General features: G+C 42.0%; 1 protein-coding gene across 5 annotated transcripts in view; it reads left to right on the top strand.

Moving 5' to 3' along the window:
* anks1b (ankyrin repeat and sterile alpha motif domain containing 1B) overlaps positions 1 to 20,621 on the top strand; it is a 188,813-nt gene that overhangs the window by 73,654 nt on the left and 94,538 nt on the right. For all 5 annotated transcript variants that reach the window (XM_046378605.1, XM_046378604.1, XM_046378603.1 and 2 more), the window contains 3 exons: positions 2,458 to 2,580; positions 3,270 to 3,457; positions 8,456 to 8,587. In XM_046378605.1, the coding sequence (XP_046234561.1) occupies positions 2,458 to 2,580; positions 3,270 to 3,457; positions 8,456 to 8,587 (443 nt within the window). The remainder of the gene's footprint in view (positions 1 to 2,457; positions 2,581 to 3,269; positions 3,458 to 8,455; positions 8,588 to 20,621) is intronic.

The following is a 20,621-nucleotide window of genomic DNA, read 5'->3' as shown; positions in this document are numbered from 1 at the left end:
GGATGAATCGAGCGGACATGTTAGCATACAGTGTGTACAGGTTATAGGCTGTCCACATTTTGAGATGTTTTGGACATGTGGAAGTGGAGTATGACATTGTGACTGCTGTTGGGAGCGGATGTGATCTGATTTAGAAATCATGTTTTCCAGGAAGTTTATCTTCTGTTTGAAAAACAATGGCCGCTCCAGTACGTGTTTAGTTCCTGTAAATGTTGCCCTTGATATTCCCCCCGTACAGTATACAAGTCTGATCTCGTAGAAGGCGGTTCTTGGTTATCTTCTGGAGTTTGTGTCACAAATTTATACTGGCGCTCTTCCTTTACAGATACACACCTGCTCGGTCTATTTCAGCACAAATTAAAATGAGTTCAGCCCTCATTGTCTTCACTTTCTCTTTCTCTTCAGTCGTGCTCATCTTGTCCTCCACCAGCCTCCTACCTGTTTTCGTTCTCATGTTTACTGCACTGTGTTTTGTGTGTGACCAGTGATTGTAGTGTGACTTTGCTCCGCAGTCTCCGGAGACCCAAAGATTCTCCAGATTGCATCTTCTAAAGACAATGCTGTCCCGAGGTGATTACGAGGCTCAGTATGAACGCTGTAATCTGCGGCTTGGAGGCCGTCACAGTTTGTCCTTGTGTATTTTCTGTGGGTGTGTAAGTGTAAGGCACATACTTACAGATGATTTAAAGAGGAACGAGCAGTATATGTCGTAGCCTAAATTAACGGCGAGCTGGTCGTAACTAGGAGGCAGAGATAGAAGGGGGGGACACAGGCTGAATCCTGAATGTAACAAACTGACCACAGCTAGAAAATACCAGATCTAAATCTGACATTGATACAGGAAAAACGCATACACTGACAGGGTGGAGCAGTGAAGTCGTGATACCAGATTTTCATTTTCCAAGCTGCGTGTTTGAAACCTTTAACATAAAGTAAGGATAAAGTTTGTTGGGTTTGAACAAAGCTTGACTGCTCAGGATGAACTCATGAATCAGTTTATTAGTTGTTTATTTGAAAGTATTCGGCATCATTTGAATTTTGAAATCTTGAGCTGCTCTTATAAAATACTGCGCCTTTTTGTCCGTATTTGTAGCTGTTTGTTCAGACACCGCGCTCAAGAAACCAAAAGACCGTAAAATGTCCAGAATCATAGATGGACACACTTTTACAGGAGACATGAATAGACCACTTGTAGTTCTTTTAAATGTCCAAAATCCATGCGGGAGTAGATATTGTTCAGGAATGGTGGTCATCAAAGTCAGAGCGGAGCAGGAGAACGGAGGGGCTTGAGCTTCGGCGTAAATAAAGAGGCTGAATGTGTTTGTGAGGGTGAAGAGGAAAGAGAGGGAGAGAGAGAGAAAAAGGACACAGCTGTGACTTAGTAAAAAGATCAGCTGCATGCCATTTCCTGTTGGAGAGGAGATGGAAAAGGACACACACACACACACTCACACACACACAGAGAGAGAGCAAAAGACCTGTCATTTACTCAATTGTAGCAGCTGAGGGGCTTTCTGGTTGCCACAGGCACCTAATTATGAATTGATTCGCATTTGATTTGCAGCGCATGACTCATCCCACTGTTTGAATTCATTAACAGTTCACTGTTCACTGCCCAGCGGCAACTGGTTGTGTATTACGGTGCTGTGCGGTGGGTTTAGCGCTGACGCTTACACACCTGGTTGTGTACCTCCTGCTGTTTGTGAAGAATCTACTCAAGCGCTGGGCAATAAAACTGTCAAAGAATTTTAATCTTTTCTTCTCTGACTCTGATGCACATCCCCATACTTAGGATAATTGTATGCAAATATGGTTGTATATCAGAATTATCGAGCCGAATGCCAAGATTCATAGTAGTAGAAACAACACACACACACACACACACACACACACACACACACACACACACACAGACACCGACACTGACATTAAAAGGGTTCCTCATTAGGACTCAGTAAGGAATCTGCCAAATAATTTCACCGTCTTGTTGTGTTTTTTGGCTAATGTCTCACTTAAGCAAGTTCATTATCCACTCTTCCACTTATTTTCTGCCCCCACACTGGAACGTGCTTTCTCTCCTCCTCCTCCCCCTCCTCCTCCTCTTTTCCTCCCTCTTTTTCTTTTCCCATACAATTCTTGTCTTTTGCTTCTATAAACAGCAGAGTGCTCGATTAGCAGAGAATTTGCGGTTCATGGAAAAAGTGCAAATTGAATGCAGCGCAAGCTGTTTGCCATGCTGATGGCTGTGCTGTTATATTGATCCAGTAAAATAAATGCCTCTGAAATGCTTTTTCTTCCCCACCCTCTCACTGCCGTCACAACTCTTCTTCCGGCCTGTGTCTCTTTCTCCTTTCTTTCAAACATATTTTCACTTCTTCCTCCTTTCTTGTCTTTCATCTCGTCTCTCCCTTCATCTTCTGTCTCCATCTCCTCCCTGTGGTTTCAACATGTCTGTAGAATACATGACGGATGAGATGGAGAGGAGGAGTATCGTGGAGGAGCCCGTTCGCAAGTGTCCCATTCCTGCACCTCGAACCTCTGTTCCCTCGCCCTCTGCCTCCCCCTCTCTCAGACACAAGAGTGAGTGAACGCACAGATACACACAATGATGCAACAACCACAGTAAAATATGAGGGTTTACGATGCGATCGGACGTGCTAAAAAAAGATATGTAGTTTTTGGTTTAAGTTCAAGTTAGGGATATTTTTCAAAATATGTCTTAATGTTTCACAAGTATAAAGAAATATACTGCAGGCTGAAATATATTTCAAGTTTGTGCATTTATTTTTTGCAGTAAGAGTATATGAAAATATCATTTATTTTTGTCATGCGGGCAAACTATGCCATACAAATCCAGCCGTGGAGAGCAGCTCTTTCAGTGGGGAGAAACAATAACTACCTCTCTCAACAGTCATGCGTTTTCGCTGTGTCGTGCTGCCCCCTGTGTTGTGATTGTGTCATTGCAACCAGCTGAGCTCCTGCTGATCTTCTTTCATTGACTGTCAGCAGATACCATAATTACCTCAGAGTCTCATGGAGGAAGGCGAGAGAAAGTAATTAGCGCAGTTTGCTCCCCAGAATGTGCTTGAACAAGACAGGAAGAGGAAGAGTTTTGAAAGGATTAGTTCCCTCTGTCTTCTAATGTACTGTACAATCTGTTTTATTGTGTTCTATTTTAGTTCTATTATGCAGTGATAGGTGCTGGCTTCACACTGATGTTGTCAAGGAACTTTGGATGTACTCCTTACTCCTCTTCCTCCTCTCCCTAGATGATGCTGTGACAAGCGAACTGTCCAAACTGCTCCACGAGATCAAAAAGTGCCGAGACAGGGACTACTCCTTCGAGGAGCTGTGCCACACCATCTCCTCCCACTCCATGGACAGCTTTGGCAGCGGGCGGCTCTCTGACGAGGAGCGCCCGGATCGACCCAACGGCACCCTGACCCGAGTCGGCAAGGTACGGCAACACAGGACACAACACAGGATTGGTGCGCTTGAACAAGTTTGATCTGTTGGAGAAATCAAGCACGCAAGTGAAGACGTCACAGCATGTCACAAGTTTTGTATCTTATTCAATAACAGCGACCTGCACCCAACAAGAAAAATATATATATTTTAGTGGCTCAGAGTTAGTTTGGGACAGTCATTCAGTATGCTCATAGGGTAAATCGGCTACATTTATATTGTGCTTTTATCCAAAAGTCCTTGCAGTTCGCCTCCTGTTGCCCCGCCCTGTTTAATGACCGCTGCTAACATCAAAAGTTAGTCTTGCAAAGCCAGACTTGTGTTCATGCTGGCTGGCTGAATCCATTATCACTGTGGAAGAACAGAAAACACTTTGACTTGTTTGTGTTTCTTTAATACAGTCACATTTTATAGGCATTTTTATCAAGCTGAAATGTGCGGATTTGATGCTTTTCTCTGTGTTATGTCATTGTTAACTGGGTTTTTGGGGTTCAGTGGGATCAGTTGCAGTTTTACAAACTAAGCAACACGAAGACGCCACCTCGGACTTTGGGAACTTATGTGAGACTTTTGTCATTATTCTCGGACAGAGTCTTAACAATGCCCCCCAAAAAATTGCCCAGTCAAAAATGTAATTAACTTTTAAAATCCAGATTGAACGATCATGAGTTGCAGTCATGTACAGAAAAAAAAACACCATAAACTTTTCAGTGCTACGAATATGGACAGCTGCTGCTCTTTGTTCTTCCAGCTGACAGAAAGGCTCACTGACCACCTGTTTGAAGTGCATGAAAGCAGGCTTTTCTCTGCCGAGCTGAAAGCATTTCCCAGAGTTGTTTCTCCTGTTGATATTTTTTGAGCTTTTATCACACTACAAAGGAGGCCACAGTACTGTATGTGTGTGAGGATTCATTCTCACACACGTACAGTATATATGTGCTTGTACCTCGTCTCTTCTGACTACAGAGGGCAGTGTGAGATAGACTGAAGCCACTGAGCTGGCTTGTGCAATTGTGTATTCACTTGTTGTTGGTGAAACACAACAGCTTTTGTTTGCTGTCTGCCTGAATTTGTTCAGAATTGTAATTATTATTTGTGCTCAAACAGCCCTTCGCAGCCTGCACACATTGTTTTCCTCGACCTTGCTTCTTCTTATTTGATGCCTTTTATGCTGATATATTGTTAGTCACATCTGCTTGTCTCTCAGTAACACATTCAGGGGAAAAGTGATTAGACCTTATTGGTTAGAGTTCCAGTTTGGAGGTGAAATTGCAGGCTGTTATCAGTGTCCACTGACCAGAGAATCACAGCTGCGGTTTGTTTCTAACAGCCAGCGCGGCGTGACAAAGAGGCACTGAGCTTTGTCAGTTGCAATGTTCAGGAAGTCAGCCGCACCGCAGGACTCAGAGGTCATCTATGACACTGAACTGACCCCACACACAAACACACACACGCACCTGAGCCTTTAAACCACACGCATACAGAGAAACTTCCAAAGAAATTCGATTGTCTGCGTCAGTACTCCTTGCTTGCTTGTTACAGCATGTCTGTTGTTTTTTTTCTTTCTCCCCTTCTCACTCACCTACATACAGCAACACACACACACACACACACCCACCTCAGAGGGGTAATTGTCATGCTGATCAATAGCTCATCATCTCTTCCATGTCTGTTAATAAGCTCCATATGAAAGCAGGCTGAGGCATACTTACGCACAGTGCGGTGCAGCAGCCGTTCACGTGTGTGTTGAGCACACATGCACACACACACACACACACACACACAGCTCCTCTCACAGGCTGTATTTATCTCAATCCATCTTGTGTCCTTCTCTCTCTCTCTATAAGTACCAATTTGTATTCCATTACTGACTTTCACAGTATGTTTATGTGCCCCCGGGCAACTGTCTGTACATGTGGCCGTAGCCATTACTATGTGATTCAGCCTGTCTATCACACATGAATAAAACATGCAGAAACCTACGAGAGCACGCACACACAGGAAGAACGCATTGCGTGTAAACCGAGCAATAATGGAAATGTCTGTGTGAGCGTGTCTTGTATTCAAATGAGTTATCACCAGTATGTGTGTTCACTGTGATTAAACCTGTATGTGTCTGTGAAAGACGATTCCCACTTTCTTACTCGCACTGGCAATAACTACACAGTACCTTTGGATTTACCCGTTTTCCTTAAAGACTGCCACTAAAGATTATTTTAAGTATGTAAAATGTCTATTAAATTGATCAATCAGATTTAGTCAGGAATGGATCGCTGAAATAGAGAAACCAAAGTTGTATGTATGTATAATGTATTCAAATTGCATGCTTTGCCCAGCTAATAAATCTGTCAGCATGTCACTCGCATTTATATGAAACAGAGAAAAGCATCAAATTCTAATACTGGAACCGGTAAATTGAAAAATGTCTCTTAATCGGTATTAAGACTTAAGAACATTTATACATTCGTTTAAAATGTTTGAGACTCACTTTTTTAGTTTTTGGGGTTTTATGTGATTTCTTTTAATATTGAAACATGAAAACCGGATAAAACAAGGAATCTTTTGCGTGCCCATTGTTAATATTTACAAGCTTCAGCCTCTTGGTTTTATCCTCCTAGCGTGTCAGCAGTTGGTAATTAAAGAAGTAGAGCAGAGGGTAAGATGTAGTAAGCATCAGTTGTTGTCCAGAATATGGATTAAATAAAATGCATTACATTTTTTAACCTGCTGGAACAGCCAGAGGAAAAGTCAGGCTGTGATACCCAATTTTATCATTTTATTTTATTATTATCTTCCTCTGCTGACCATGAACATGTGTACAAAACTCCATGGCTCCAGATCATTAATACAGACCATGAATATCAAATATTTGATTAAATCAGCACAAACGCTAACCCTAAATGTTCATTCTACTTCTCGAGTGGTAAATCAGCTGCTCGTGTTTTCTCTCTTTTTTCCTTTTCTTTCTTTCTATAACAAGAAACTGAGCTGTGTTGTCCAGAGAGAATCAGGTTTACAGTAAACTGATTAACTTTTGAATGTGTGGGCATAAATGGGACGTGGGACATAAATCTGCGTGAAAATTTAGTTAGAGTTGAACTGACTTTTCAGAAATTTTATTTCTGTTATCAAGTGAATTTGGTCGTTTCTTAACAAGCCTTCAAAATGCACAAACAGAATGAAACACATCCTCATGTAGTTAAGAAGAACAAGCTCCCCAAATAGTTTTCTGTCCCTTTAAGGACTTCCCATAGACAACTAATGTAATATTGATCAGTAATGCAGTCCTTCAGTAATGAATAATTAATGCTGTCTTTTTATTGAACCCTGGCTGATATCTGATTTTTACTGTGGTGAAAGGATATATCTGTCTTATTGTTCATGCATACAATGCAGTACATGTTGCATGTGAGGACTGCAGTCTGTTTTACATCAGTCAATATTCCAGTGTTGCAGAGGGCCATTTGCAATCTGGAACAATCGGTGACCTTTTGATTTCAGACTCAATTTCTGCCTTCATCTCCAGTCTCGTTGCTCTTCCCATCTGTTCACCCTCCCTCTGTCTCTTCTCTCAGTGTAATTTCTCACTATTTTCTTCTCGCTCAAGCTTTTCCCTCAAGCACTTTTTCCTGTCTTTAACATGTCCTCTAAGTTCCCCTCTTAACCCTCGTCTTCTTTACCTTGTTTTTCTTCCCCCCTTTACTGTTCCCCTTTCTATTCTTGTACTGTTGCCGCCTTTTAAAAGCTATATTTCAGACACTGCTGTGATACCTGATATGTCTAAGCAATCTGCTGCATCACATGGTTCACTGAGATATCAGGTGGGCCGTCTCTGCCCTCTGACCCATCGAGCCTCTGAGCTCATCCACACACCTGCCTCCTGGGAGCCGAAGTGCCCCAGGAAAGGACACTGTGTGCATGAGTGTGTGTTAAAGTTGTTCTGCTGTTCCTGTTCCTGTCTCCTTTCTGGTTAACTAATTTTAGCACCCAGAGCAGCAATACAAAGGCATTTCCACCTGAAATGTTGTTACAGGATCAGCATCTCAACACAAGGCAGATTGAGGCTGAATACTGCACAACATTTGTGTCAAGAAAATGAAACCCGATTGAATTGTCGGGGGGGATGGATTGTGTTATATCACCCAGCCTGCACAGTTTTTGTCTTGCTGTGAGGAAGATAATATTGCAAACCTCAATATGAAATCAAATGACTTAATTTTTTTTTTTTTTTTTTTACATGAATGCTTGTTCTTTGTTTGTTCTGACTCTTTCAGCACCTTTTTACCAGTTTCAGCTGCATCTGATTTGTTTGTTTTTTAATCTACTCTGGGACAGCACAAGCTGTAAACATAAAAACGGCTTATAAAGATGAAATAGAAAAAGTGTAGGCAAACACACTCAAAAGCAGACGTGGAGCAACATTAACATTCATTTGGAGTTGTGTATTTCTGATTGATGAATTTTAGTCTAGTTTTCACTTTGATTTTAGCTCCATTTTTGGTCTCCACCAACTTCTGACAGAAACCTTTCACCTTTTAGCTGCTAAGTGCTGTGTTCACCAGCTAGTCGGTGACTTTCTCTGTCAGCTCTTTGGTGCTGAGCAAAAAGACAACAGCTGGTTTATCAGAGCTTTATTTTTAAAAACTGCTGCCTGCTGTGGCTGGAAACAACACTATGAAGCCAGTGACGCCAGAAAACCAATACCACGATCTGATCGACTCTGAGAGCCAAACAGAATGGCAAAGTTTTGTGATAAATCTTTGGACAGCCCGTTTGATTATACTCGTTTTCATTAGATCCATTGTTTACTGTAAAAACATTGATTACAGCAGCTTTAATTCTCCTTCTTTACTCTTACATAACACAAATACAGAGTAAGACTCTTTGGGCACATCTACACCCTCTTTTGACCTTCTGTCTCCTTGCCGTTGGTTATTTATAATGTTTGCAATCTGGTAATTAAATAGCTTTCTCATATTTCTGGTCACAGCGGCCGACCCCGCCACTGCCACCGGCCCTGGAGGAGGACGAAGCAGACAAGAGTTGCGGCCCCACTGGATTCTGGGAGGCCCTGACACCCTGCAATGGCTGCCGCAACCTGGGCTTTTCCAGCCTGTCACAGGTATACACACACACAGACACACACACACACACAGAGCCTGAACTAGCCTACTCTAACTGGATGACTCTCACTTACATTACAGCGAATATTTTCACAGTTAATTTGCATTACATTTTACAGCGATAATGGCGCTTGTATGACACACTCATCGGATCACTTCAATAATAAACGTATAAATTTGTCACATGGTGTGGAATAATGCACACACACACACACACTTCAGTATAACGAAATTACAGGCTAGTAATATTGCTATTGTTCGGAGTGAATACTTTGTCTGGTTACCTTGGGAACGCAGTGGCTGAGCTGTCACTACAGAGACCGGCTCTCCTGGCAGCTCTGGATACTCGGTTCAGTATCCGTCTCTTTCTTGCTCTCATGCTTCGCTCTGTCTGTCTTTCACCTTCACCTTCTCTGTCCTTGTTTTAATTTTCCACCAAAAAAAAAAAAAATCCCTCAAGGTTTGTTTTTCCTTTATGAGCAGGACTTGGTTCATGAACTTTGAATGAATATCGTTGAGTTGAAATACATTGAGATCAGATGAAAGGATAACCATCCTAGAGGGAGCAAAGCAGTACACAGTGGAATATAAATGTGGCATTGTATTTCTAGGACCAATACCAGCATAAGTTTTCTTTCAGAAAACAGTTTTATGTGCACACTGTGTAGAGAGTTGATATCTGGTATCTAATCTCTGATGTTCTCTACGGTTACTTGCTTTGCTTTTCATGTTTGGACTGATGATAGTTGGAGACACACTTAACTGATCGATCTGCCTCATTTTAAACCAGAAAACTGTAAAAACAAGTGTACAAATGAGATTACAGTGGTACAAAAGTGACAAAAGTAGCACAAGCGTGTACATCCTTCAACGTATTTACAAGTTTAAGGCCACAACAGTAAGTTTAACTTGACATTATTTGTTCTTCAAAGCAAAATGACAAAGTGAGGCTACAACATGAGGCTCATGTCCCTACTGATGTTGACACAATGTGTTTACCCTCTCTGCCCAAATGACATATTGATGTTGGGTTTGGTCAAACAACCAGCCACAGAAAGTCAAAAATTTAGTGCCTGTTCGTGCACAGCAACTGTGTTGATCTCCATAAACAATGTGCATACACTTTCTTCATGCTTTTGTCCATTTTAATCATCTATTAGTTTGTTCAGATGTTTTTATCTTAAGAATGTTATGTTATAGTGTTTAAGCCTTCTTATTGCTGTCCTGTGAAGCAATTTTTGAATCTCAAAGTGCAGTGAAGACGAGAGATTTGAGAGATTATACTTATTTCACAGATCTTGTGCATCTTTGACACAACATGTTGCGTGAACATTAGGAATTAAAGCTTGAACTGTGAGCACACTTGAACACTTGTTATCTCTTAATTCCAGTGTGAGGCATCCTGTCGTACTTTTTAACCAAAGCAGTAGAAAAGGAAGCTTAATCCAAATCCAAATTCTCCTCCACTTCCTTGTATTCCTGCTTCGTCTTTTTCCGTGCCCCCCCTCACGCCCTTCGTGCTGCCTATATAAATGTGGTTAAGTGTGTGCAGATGAGATTGTTTAGCGGTGGGACGCATGCTGGCTTAAACAGCAGGACATCTGACATTTACAACACAACAGACCCTCTGTCTTGTATGCTGGCAGCCTGCCTAACTGACTGGCATGCTGCCTGCAGAGGTTTGCACCTGGATCTGTGTGTGTGTGTGTGTTCACTAATACATTGGTGCATGGAAAAAAAAAAGGAACCTCTGTCTATGTTGGTTTAGATGTGAGCATGAGAGTATATTGAGCATATTTTAGTGGCATCAGGTTGGTGTGTGTGTGTGTGCGTGCAAATGTGTGTCTGAATTCGCCGTGGCATCATTTTGAATTTGCGTAGGTGAGTTTGTATGTGTGTGGGTTTTATGGAAGAGGGTGGAAGAAGGAAGGGAAAAAGCAAGTGAGAAGAGAAGAAATTGTGTTGCATAATTAAGTTAGCCCTGTGCTAATTTGCCTGAGGTAATTGTGAATAAACAGAGTTGACATAAAGAGTGTAGCCTGTGCAGGATGAATGGACACAGTGAAATATTTTCCACGCTGCCATCTCTCCAATCATTTCCATCTCATCCTTTGTTCTCATCATCCCACATGAGATCTGTCAGCCTATTTCTTTTTTAGTCTGTTTTCTGTCGTCCCTCCCTATTCCATATTCATCTTTCCCACTCCCTCTCTGCCTTGTTCGTCTTTCACTTCGTATTTCAGCGTGTTAACCTTTGCATCGACTGTCTGAGCGCCCGGTTTTCTAGTTGTATAGCTGTCACCCAAGACGCTCAGTCAGAGAGCTGGACTTGTCTGACAAGCGACATGGAAAAGATACCTGCGCTAAAAACTTTAGATTCACTGCGGGAAGCAGCAGCTTTGAATAGGTTTTGTGCATTTTTCAGAAATTCATATAAAGCTGAAAGGATTTCTGTCACTCATAAGGTATTGATTCCATCTATGTTGACCATAGCTCATAGCATAGTATGTTATTTGCATTATTTAACATGAAAAGAACCAACTGCGAGGCCCGCAAACTTTCTCAGTCAGCAAGTGTTTTTATCCTACATGCTGTAAATTTAACGTGAGATCAATTTCAGTTTTATAATATAAGAGATGTTTTATTGTTTGTGCTCTTCTCTCTGTTTTAATGTGGCTGGAGCTCTGCTGGAAAAATATTCGGCAGTGCACCAGTCCAAATTTGAGCAGAATTCGAATCAGAGGGTGGTTGTGGATTGCCAAGCGAAACAGACGATAAATAAAGAAACTATGTAATCCAAAGATACCCAAAGATAGTCCTAATGATGTTGTTTGTTTGCCTAATTTTGTTCCTTATTTAGTCATAAATAATGAATGTTTTATATAAATACTTAAAGCAGCAGCTGATTTTATTTTGGTAAATCATCAGAAACGAGCTCTGACATCTCCACACTGACATCACTCATGACGCTGGAGCAAACTGCTCGTCAGACGGTTGCTTATTTACACACCCAGCAGAGGCGGTGCACCACTAACATTCATTTGAAGTTGTGTTTCTGCCCACTTAAGTCTGATAGCTGTCCACCTTTTAGCTCTGGTTTGGTCTCCAGTGAATCCCACCTTCCTCCCACCGCGTTGAGCTGGTTGCAAACCGGGTCTGTCTGCTGTTTTGTGCTGCGTGGTGGCATAGAGAGGTTTTTTAATAGCCTTTTTGCAGTCACTTCCACATGCACTTACAGTGTTTTAATCTATTATCAATATAAATATGTTGATTACAGCTCCTTTTAAGGTTTCCAAGTTCTGTGGTGGTTTAAAATACTTAAGTGCTTTAGTTGAAATTAATATCTACACGTTAAGCATGGCCATAGAATAGCATCACGATCTGTTTCCTCCAGGCTGATGAATTCAGCATGTCATTAGCCTCTGTCGCATGTTTATGTTTGTACGTGTGTGTGTGTGCGTTGGCGTGCGTGCATGCATAAGGAAGCTTCCCTTGCTGTGAATTTTCTACTCCAGCTGCAGGTCTCCTTCCACCATCACCATCTGAATGTCGAGTGACGCCAAAGTGCGTGTGGAGGAGGTTTCCTCTGCGACGCTGACTTTAACAAAGACGTTCGGGCTTCACTTGCGGGAACCTTGAAAGCAAAATGGAGAGAATCATAATGAACGGATTCAAGACATAGACTCAGATAGAGAGAGGTTGGCCGGGTTGCCAAGCAACCCAGAAATTCATGAGGTAACAGGCGTGGGATGTCCACCATTGACAAATCTCAGTTGCCATCAGCACAGGTGCGTCAGAGTGCTGCGTGAGCGCGCGCACACACACACACATCAGCGTTTCCTGACTGTGTCTCCGAGCTTCAATCCTCTCTCTGCGCCACCTTTTACTTCTCCCTCAGTCTCTCTTTCTCCACACTCGCTCAGACTTCCCCATTAGATTTCTCTTTCTCCAGCTCCTTTTTCCACTCTCGGGTGGGTGGTTGCTGACCTTTAATGTTCTCAGCCTGGAGAGTTTTAAGGAGTTGAGGAGGAGGAGGAGGAGGACGGGGGGGGGGGGGGGGGGGGCAAGTCTGCGTTGCACTGACAAAGGTTAAGACCAGAAACCCATAAGGGCTCTTGAAGAACCTGAGGAACATCAAAGTAAGGTGTTTCTGAGAGGACAGGGATTATGTGGAGAGCTTTATAATAGTCTTTAAATGAATGACTTCATGTGCCCTGTTTGAGAGTGAAGCTTTTGAGTTTATGTATTAAACAGTTTGAAATCATAAGTTTGCAAATTGTATAACAATTTCGTGCTGCGTTTGAAAAGTTCAATAGTGTCAGGAGTTTGTCTGTAATAATGCTGCCATGATATATTTACATTAATCGTGTGAGTGGCTGTTTCTCCCTGTTTGCACTCTTTATGGTAAGTTAAAATAAACAGCGTATGCAATGTGTGGGAGGGGTGTTGATCTTATCAAAAATATTGAGCCATTCCTGTGGCAAATGAACAAAGAAAAAAAAGGTTGAAGAAAATAAAATATACACAAAATATGAGCTTACAGACAAACCGCTACTTCAGTTGCCATCTCTGAAATCCCTCACTCGTTCTACTTCACACATCATAGCCTCACCACCATAGCATCAGAGTTCTGATAATCATTTTGCCTCATCACTGACTGTCTGTTCATGACATGTAGCTGCAGGGCAAGTTTGTTTACTTCGTCATCTCATGTTTTCTAAGGTGCAGCTCACTCTGGCAGCCTGCTGTCAAACGCTGACCCATAACCCCCTCTAGCCGACTCAGTCCAAAAGGAGCATTTCTGGTATTTCTCCAGAGACCTTTTTTCTTCCCCATAATAATAAATTATCAACATCAAATTAAAATGTTTTGGCTATATAAAAGGGGTGACTAAATGTGATTTTAGTGGGACTTTATTATTGATCCCTCCCCGCCTCATGTTCCAACCCAGCATCCTGTTTCAAAATGATGTATATAATTCTCAGAAATCGATAATGCTGTTGCATGGACAGTCTTCATTTCATAGTTTATTAGAACAGTTTTTCTTATCTTTCTTGTCAGTGTAAAATGCAAGTGCTTTTTTTTCTGTCAAGAAGCTTTTATCCACATAAAACTAAATGGAAGGATCAATAAAAGCAAACACCTGTGCTTGGCTGAGCCAACAGCAGAACAGACGCAGTTTGACACATAACTCACATTTGTGGCTCAGGACAAAAAAAAAAATAAAGTCAATTTGTTTCAAGAAATGTAGCGTGACGTGACTTCAGGTAGCAGCTGAGACGCAGGTGTTGGATAGAAAATTAATCAGCGGCTATTTGATTATCGGTTATTCACAGCAAGCTAAAAATCTTGTTGTTTGAACTGATTGAACACTCGGATAAAACTAAACTAATGTAACTTGACTATATGTCACTTAAGGCTCTGGGAAATTATAATGTGCCTTGTGAATTAAGGATTTTTTAAATTTATTTTATAAGCTTAAAGCAATTGAAAGTGTTAGGAAACATCAAAATTCAATGACTCTAATCATGTTTCCTTCTGCTCCTCTTCTCTTTCTGCTCTGTGCTCACATGGCTTTATACCCTGTAGACTCTGCAGCTATAGACTGTAGCTCCTCCCATCAACCTAACCTTCAACACACACACACACACACACACACACACACACACACACACACACACACACACACACACACACACCTAAAGCTGCTGTCAAACGCTCTTTCACCGAAATCGATTGGCACATACAGTATGCTGCCCTCGAGCACACGGAGATGTTCGCTGTGGGTGCGTGTTTGTGTAGTCTGACTTCCTGCTGGAGTTCAGATATATCAGAGGTAAACAGGAAGTGAGAGAAAAGATTGGAGAAGGTGGAGTAGGAGCCACGCTAAAAGAAGACCACCAACAGGAAAAAGTGCATCCTGCAGTGCTAGTGCTGCTGTATTTCAACACACTACAAAGTGGAGTTGAAGTGCCCTTGAGCAAGGCATTCAAGTCTGAAATGCTTCAGAAGAACCAGCTGAGTTATAGTTTGTGTGCAATCATTAAATGTCAGAGATTAACATGCAGCACACACACATTCACGCATGCATGTGACAGGAAGAGATAAGGGGAACATTTGCTTTCTGTGTATTTATGGATAAATGAATTAAAGATATTGCAATTAGCTTTTTGAGTTCCTCACATTTAAACAGAACAAACAAGATTAGGGATTCACTCAGTTCATACTTGAAGAAAATTGGTGCAGATGTGTCCGTGTGGGGGCTGATTTAAATATGGAGTTAATATTTCATGTGAAACGCTGTATTGTGGCCTTGGATGACTTGTAAATATTCATAGCTAATGATGTTAGCACACAGTTGCTCTTTCTCCTCCTCATCTTCCTGCCTGGAGAGGCACTTGTGGGGGGAAAAAGGCTCATTGTAAATACATAAATACCGTCAGTTTGAGTGATTCTTTCACAACTAACATGTTTGTTGAGACACTCAGAAGCTGCAGCAGGGTGATGTATGGTTGCCCCACAGGGATCAATAAAGTTTAATTTGATTTAATCAGCAGAGATTTATGAGTCACCAACAAAAGAGAGGGTCACTGTTTAAAGCAATAGTTTAGTTTTGGGTGTACACTTGTTTGTTTTCTTGCTGAGAGTTAAGAGGCTTGTGTTGTACTTGTGATTGTGTCGTAAACATGAAGTTACATGAAGCTGTGATTAGTTTTGCATGTATTTTGGTTATTTCAGTGCAGATCAAACTGTTGGACCAACCGACTGGCTGGCAAAATTGCCATTCAGATGGCTAAATTGCTATCGTGACTGCCTTTTACTTCTGAAGCTCACTAATTAAGATGTGAGCTTCTTGTTTAATCCAAGTGAGATAGAGGAATGTGGCCATAGCTTCATATTTATTTGGACAGACTTGAGACTGTCATTTACCTCAAAGCAATTAAGCAAAAATGCCAAACTATTCCATTAGTTCCATAAATGCAGTCCTCAGCAGGTAAATTAAAACATTTGGAAGTCACAGGAAGTCTTGTGAACCACTAGTGGTGTTTCCGAGCTGCAGTTTAATGCCAGAGACCTTGTAATTTTTCTGTAGACTTGTGTTGTGTGGCAGTTCAGTCGTGCTTAGGGGATTTCTCATGGAGAATGACTGTAGCAGGTAATTTGAGTTCTAATGTTCCAGTTCGTTCCCCTTTGTCTGACCTTTTTTTCCTTCACCTTACTTGTCTTTTTTCTCTCTTTCTTTCTTCGCTTTCAGTGATTATTTCTGTCTCTGGTTGAATTGAACATCTATAGGCGGCTCATTGCATCCGACTAAATCATCCCAGAACCGTTTGAACGGGATGGTTTTGCAGGGAAAGATTCAGTCACTGAGTTTTTCCACAGATGTCACATATATTGGAGATTTTTAGCAGTGAAAGTGACAGTTAGAGAGCCCACTATACCTTTGGAAAAAACTAAGAGGTACTTTTGGGTATCCTAACACAGCACAGAATATATTTCACTACCCCCAAAACAAAGCATTTCAAGAATAAGGGCATATCAGCTGTCATGCTGTGCTGTTGACACACCAGCAAGGAGTGTGTGTGTGTGTGTGTGTGTGTGTGTGTGTGTGTGTGTGTTCAGGATTGCTGTGAATCTGTCTGGAGCAGTGAGCATCCCATAAAGCAATTCTGTGTGTCATGATTGAGATATAAAAAGCAGAGTTGCTCATAAAAGTAATAAACAGGAAGTTGTTTTTTCGCCCTCTGAGCTGCAGTGAAATATACAGCCTGGTCCACAAAGGATGAGGAGAACTGAATCAGTGAAGCAAGTCACTGAGTACCTCTTCATTTTATTATTTATTCCATTTTATAGAAACCTGTTAAAATATCAATCATTGACGCAAAATGTAGGTTAAAACTGGATTATAAAAACATGATTTGTAATGCAGACATTTTGTAGTTCGAGTGTTTTTGTTTTTGTTTGTTTTTTTTTAAATCATTTCCTGGCTGATCTGCAGCACACACTGAGAAACAGATGAACATTTTAATGCATGAAATAAACTGAAAAGGCACTGAAAAGACCTACCTGGAAGACACCTGGAAGAGGTTTTTTTGGCAAGCAAGTTTTACGACATAAAGTATATTAATGTGAACCATAAAGCCACAGTGATAAACACCTATAAATTCCCAATAGATCAACAGTAAAGAAGGGAAATACTTCATCATCCTGTTGCTTGTGTGGAACTCTGAGGTACACATGGTTTTGTGAATCCAAAGCAAACTTACGGAGTTACATCTACCATTATGAAGTTTTGAATACACTTGGTGGCTGCTGATGTCTCAGTTTTCGTCCACAGTTCGGGGCTGTTGGCCTTACGGTTTTCCCAGACATCCTACTAAAATGAAAAACTATAATTTTGTTTATGGTCTTGTTCAAGGATTTATGGTCTGTGCTGTATGTGCATCCAGTATACCTCTGCAGTCTCTTATACCTGAACAGCTCCTTGAGGTGGTACTTCATAACTTCCTCCAAAGTTGTCAGGCCTGCAGGTAAATGCAATAAAAGTTGGCATCACACCGCAGTGGCTCTCTGTCAGCAGCTTCTTACTTCTGGCTGGTTGCCGTGTCTGTGGGATTAAGCGTGGAGCCAGGAGGAGCCACAGTTAGAGCTGTGCTCAATGCAGAAGCCGTCATGAAGAATGTGAAGGGTGTTATTTTCTGAGGACTGACTGTCGGTGTCCCATGGGTGGCTCAGTTAGCTGATCTCTGTGGGATTAGCCAGCCACGGAGGGAAATCCAATTCTGCAAGGCAGTCCCTGCTCGCTGCTCCGACTGACCTGCTCTTCACTCTCTCTGTTTCGCTCTCTGCTTTCACACTTTTCTGCCGCAGTATTTCTCGTCATTCTCTCATTGGGTTAATTTCCATTTGCACGTCCTGTTTGAACAGGAATCAATGCATGTGTAGTTTTAGGAGTCGGTTGCATCAATGCCAGATTTCAAAGTTTAAAGACACTGCAGAAGAATTAAAAGTATTGTCGAGAAGAGTCTGCAAAACTAAAGATATTCCCTTTCCGACTCAGCTGTAGCTGGTGTTCAGTGTTAATTAGCATGCTAGGAAAGCCCGTCCATATTTGCATCTTAGCTTTAGTTGAGGAGTGGGCTGTCTTCATTTTCATCAGTATTTTGCTCAGTCTCTCATGACTGCACCTCTCACTCTGTCTCTCGCCTCGTTCAGGGCCTCAGAGGGTCCATTGTCCTCTCTGATGTCCACCCCTCCCTTTTCTGTCTAATCAAATAGCCTCCACGAGGAAATGCCAGCAAATTATAGCCTCTATTCATATCTGATGGCCTATGAACTCAGCGTACAGTGTGTGAGGCAGTGGATTTGCTTGTGAGGGTTACAGTATGGGGTTAAGCAGAGAGGAAGAGATAGCCACAGGATTTAAGACTGTCAGATAGAAGTTCTTCGGACGTGACCAAAGCAGCAGCACATTTCCTATTTGGTTTATCAACCCTGCACACATGTACTTATCGTATATATGTATACGCATCGTTAATGCTTCGAAACACACTCACATAAAAGGCTCATAAGCTCTCACATGACATACAGACAGACAAAGTCACACAAGCGACATCTCGCACACACACTCGGGTGTTTAACCTGGTCTCTGCAGCAGGATGGGAGCTGCATTCGACCTGCTAATTAGTGGCCAGAGGAGGCCTCTGTTTGTCTGCTCTCTTCCTGTGCAGCTCAGACACAAGTTTCTCTGTGTCCTATCTCTGCCCTGACAGATAGAGAAGGGAGGGCAAGGGGAGGGAAATGAATGAAGACTGAGTGTGTTTGTTTGTTGGAGGGACTGCTCGTATCGAACCGCGTGAAGCCCTTTCTCCTACTTTTTAAAACCGTCCGACCCCCTCCGGGGCTGAGTGGGAAGAGGAGCGAGGATACATCAAAATACCAGGTAGCTAAACCTGTTGTCACACTGCCGGATTAATTTCATCTGCAGATACCGCTGTGGCCTCGAGTGCGAGGGATTTCCTCCCAGTGACTGTCCTGTTCGAGATGGAGTGCAAAGTGCCTTCCCGCTAGTGAGGGGAATTGGTCAAACTCCAAGCTCTTCGCTCACTGCGATGCAGCTGACTTGGATATTTTGCCATTTTTGTCTTGCCGTTGCTTGTGTGTGAGAAATCGAGCATTATGCCTGTATTTGACTCACAATTCTGTGTATCTTTCTTACATTTGTGTGTGTGTGTGTGTGTGTGTGTGTGTGTGTGAGGAAATCCCTGCTCCAAACTCACTGCACTCCCACTTCCTCTGCTTCCCTTCCTCAGTATAAACTCATTTTCCTCTTCCCCGCACTCTGACTCGTGCTTCTCTCCTTGGGATTTGCTGACACAAACTCCAAAGTAAGTGTTGAGTTGGATCTTGGCCTCTTTGATCTACCTGTGTTTTCTTCTTCCTTCTCCTTTTTTCTCGCTCTGTCTCTACCCTGTGCGATGGGTTTTGTTACCCCTGTCAGCTTTGGCCTCGCTCTTTCTCTTTCTGTTTCTTCATAAGCTGTTCGGATGAAGGCTGGAGATTTAGAGTGACAGGAATAACGAGAGATGATGTAGGAGTAAATGAGAATGGAAGGAGGTAGAGGAGAATAGACAGCACATTGTGGGAGAGGGACAAATTAACTTACAGCACATGTTATGGGTAATTCCTCACATCTCTGTGCTTTTAAAATCATGTCAGGTACATTTTTCAATCACATCCTGCTTTCTATCTTGTTTGTGTTTCTCCTTTTTCTTTTGATTTTTTTTTTTTTTTAATTTTCCCTGGAGACACTGCAGAGGAATCTCTTTCCCGAGCTTTCGTTTTTCAGCACTTTTATTAATGATGCTATTGTACCCTGTGGCGTTTCAGAACTTCCGAATGTCATTGTTAATTCATGGTGACATCTTGGTAATTACTGTAAACAAATGAAGCTGAGATGATTGGTAGCCTCATTCCCGCAGCTCTTTTTCATCAGAAATATCAGGGCTGTTGTTTTAGTTTCATATCAGGACTGCTTTTTTCATTAACTCCTGTCACTTCCTGCTGCAGAGACAGTTGTTTCGCTTGTTTCTGTTTCCATTTGAATCTAATCTGACTTCCAGTAACTTTGAAACCGTACTTTTTTTTTCGCTCATCCAGCTTGACGCCTCAGAGCAGTCTATTGCATTTCCTGCTAGTGACACACTGCAGCACATTTACATCCATACAAAGGACGGGGTTGCTCAGAGACACAGGACATGTGGGAGAATTGACCGACAAAATGAACAAATTCACTGCAAATCTGTGTTCACATCCTAGTAATCATCACTCAGGTTTTCTCCTACCATACCCTTGTTACAGAGGAATGAATTTTTTACTTTATCTGTGACAGTGATACAATATGTTGAGTGTGTGTGTGTGTGTGTGTGTGCGTGCTTGTGTGTGTGTCAAAGGGCTGATGGTTCAGTGAGAGAACAGGCAGCTCAACTAATTGAAACTCACAGCTGCTTTGTGATGATTTCAATTTTAGTTTAGATTTTGGAATTTTAATTTAGCTGATCAATTGACAGAAAATTACTTGGCAACAGATTTGATAACCATTCCAGCCATTGTTCATGCCAAAACATTGCATGGCTTCAACCTCTTGAATGTGAAAATCTGCTGCTAACATAACATGGAGTACTTTGTCCAGCCGAGACAGTCAGGTTTCCCTAATTCCCTTCAGTTATGGAAACCTGGTTTCTGTTTTACACAGCGTCTAAGAAATCACATTACCGCAGAAATCCAAGCACACCGTAGGAGATGCAGTTCAGTGGCTTGATGAGGCTATCACAATTAAGTCTCAAAATTAATCTGAAGATGATTCATTCACAGAGCGGTGAAGTACCACCAGGTCTTAATGGCTTCATCAGGGTGCTCTTAGACTTTCCATCTGCTCTATGAGTGAAATCTGCGGCTAACCAGGATGTCACGTCCAATCAGTGTCAGCTGAGGCACGGCCACCTGCAGACTGACAGCATAAAAGACCGACTG

The sequence above is a fragment of the Scatophagus argus genome, chromosome 22 (genome assembly GCF_020382885.2).
Source record: "Scatophagus argus isolate fScaArg1 chromosome 22, fScaArg1.pri, whole genome shotgun sequence".
In the NCBI taxonomy this organism is placed as follows: Eukaryota; Metazoa; Chordata; class Actinopteri; family Scatophagidae; genus Scatophagus; species Scatophagus argus.
The sequence above is the reverse complement of the archived record's forward strand: the minus strand, read 5'-3'. Positions and strand labels throughout refer to the sequence as shown.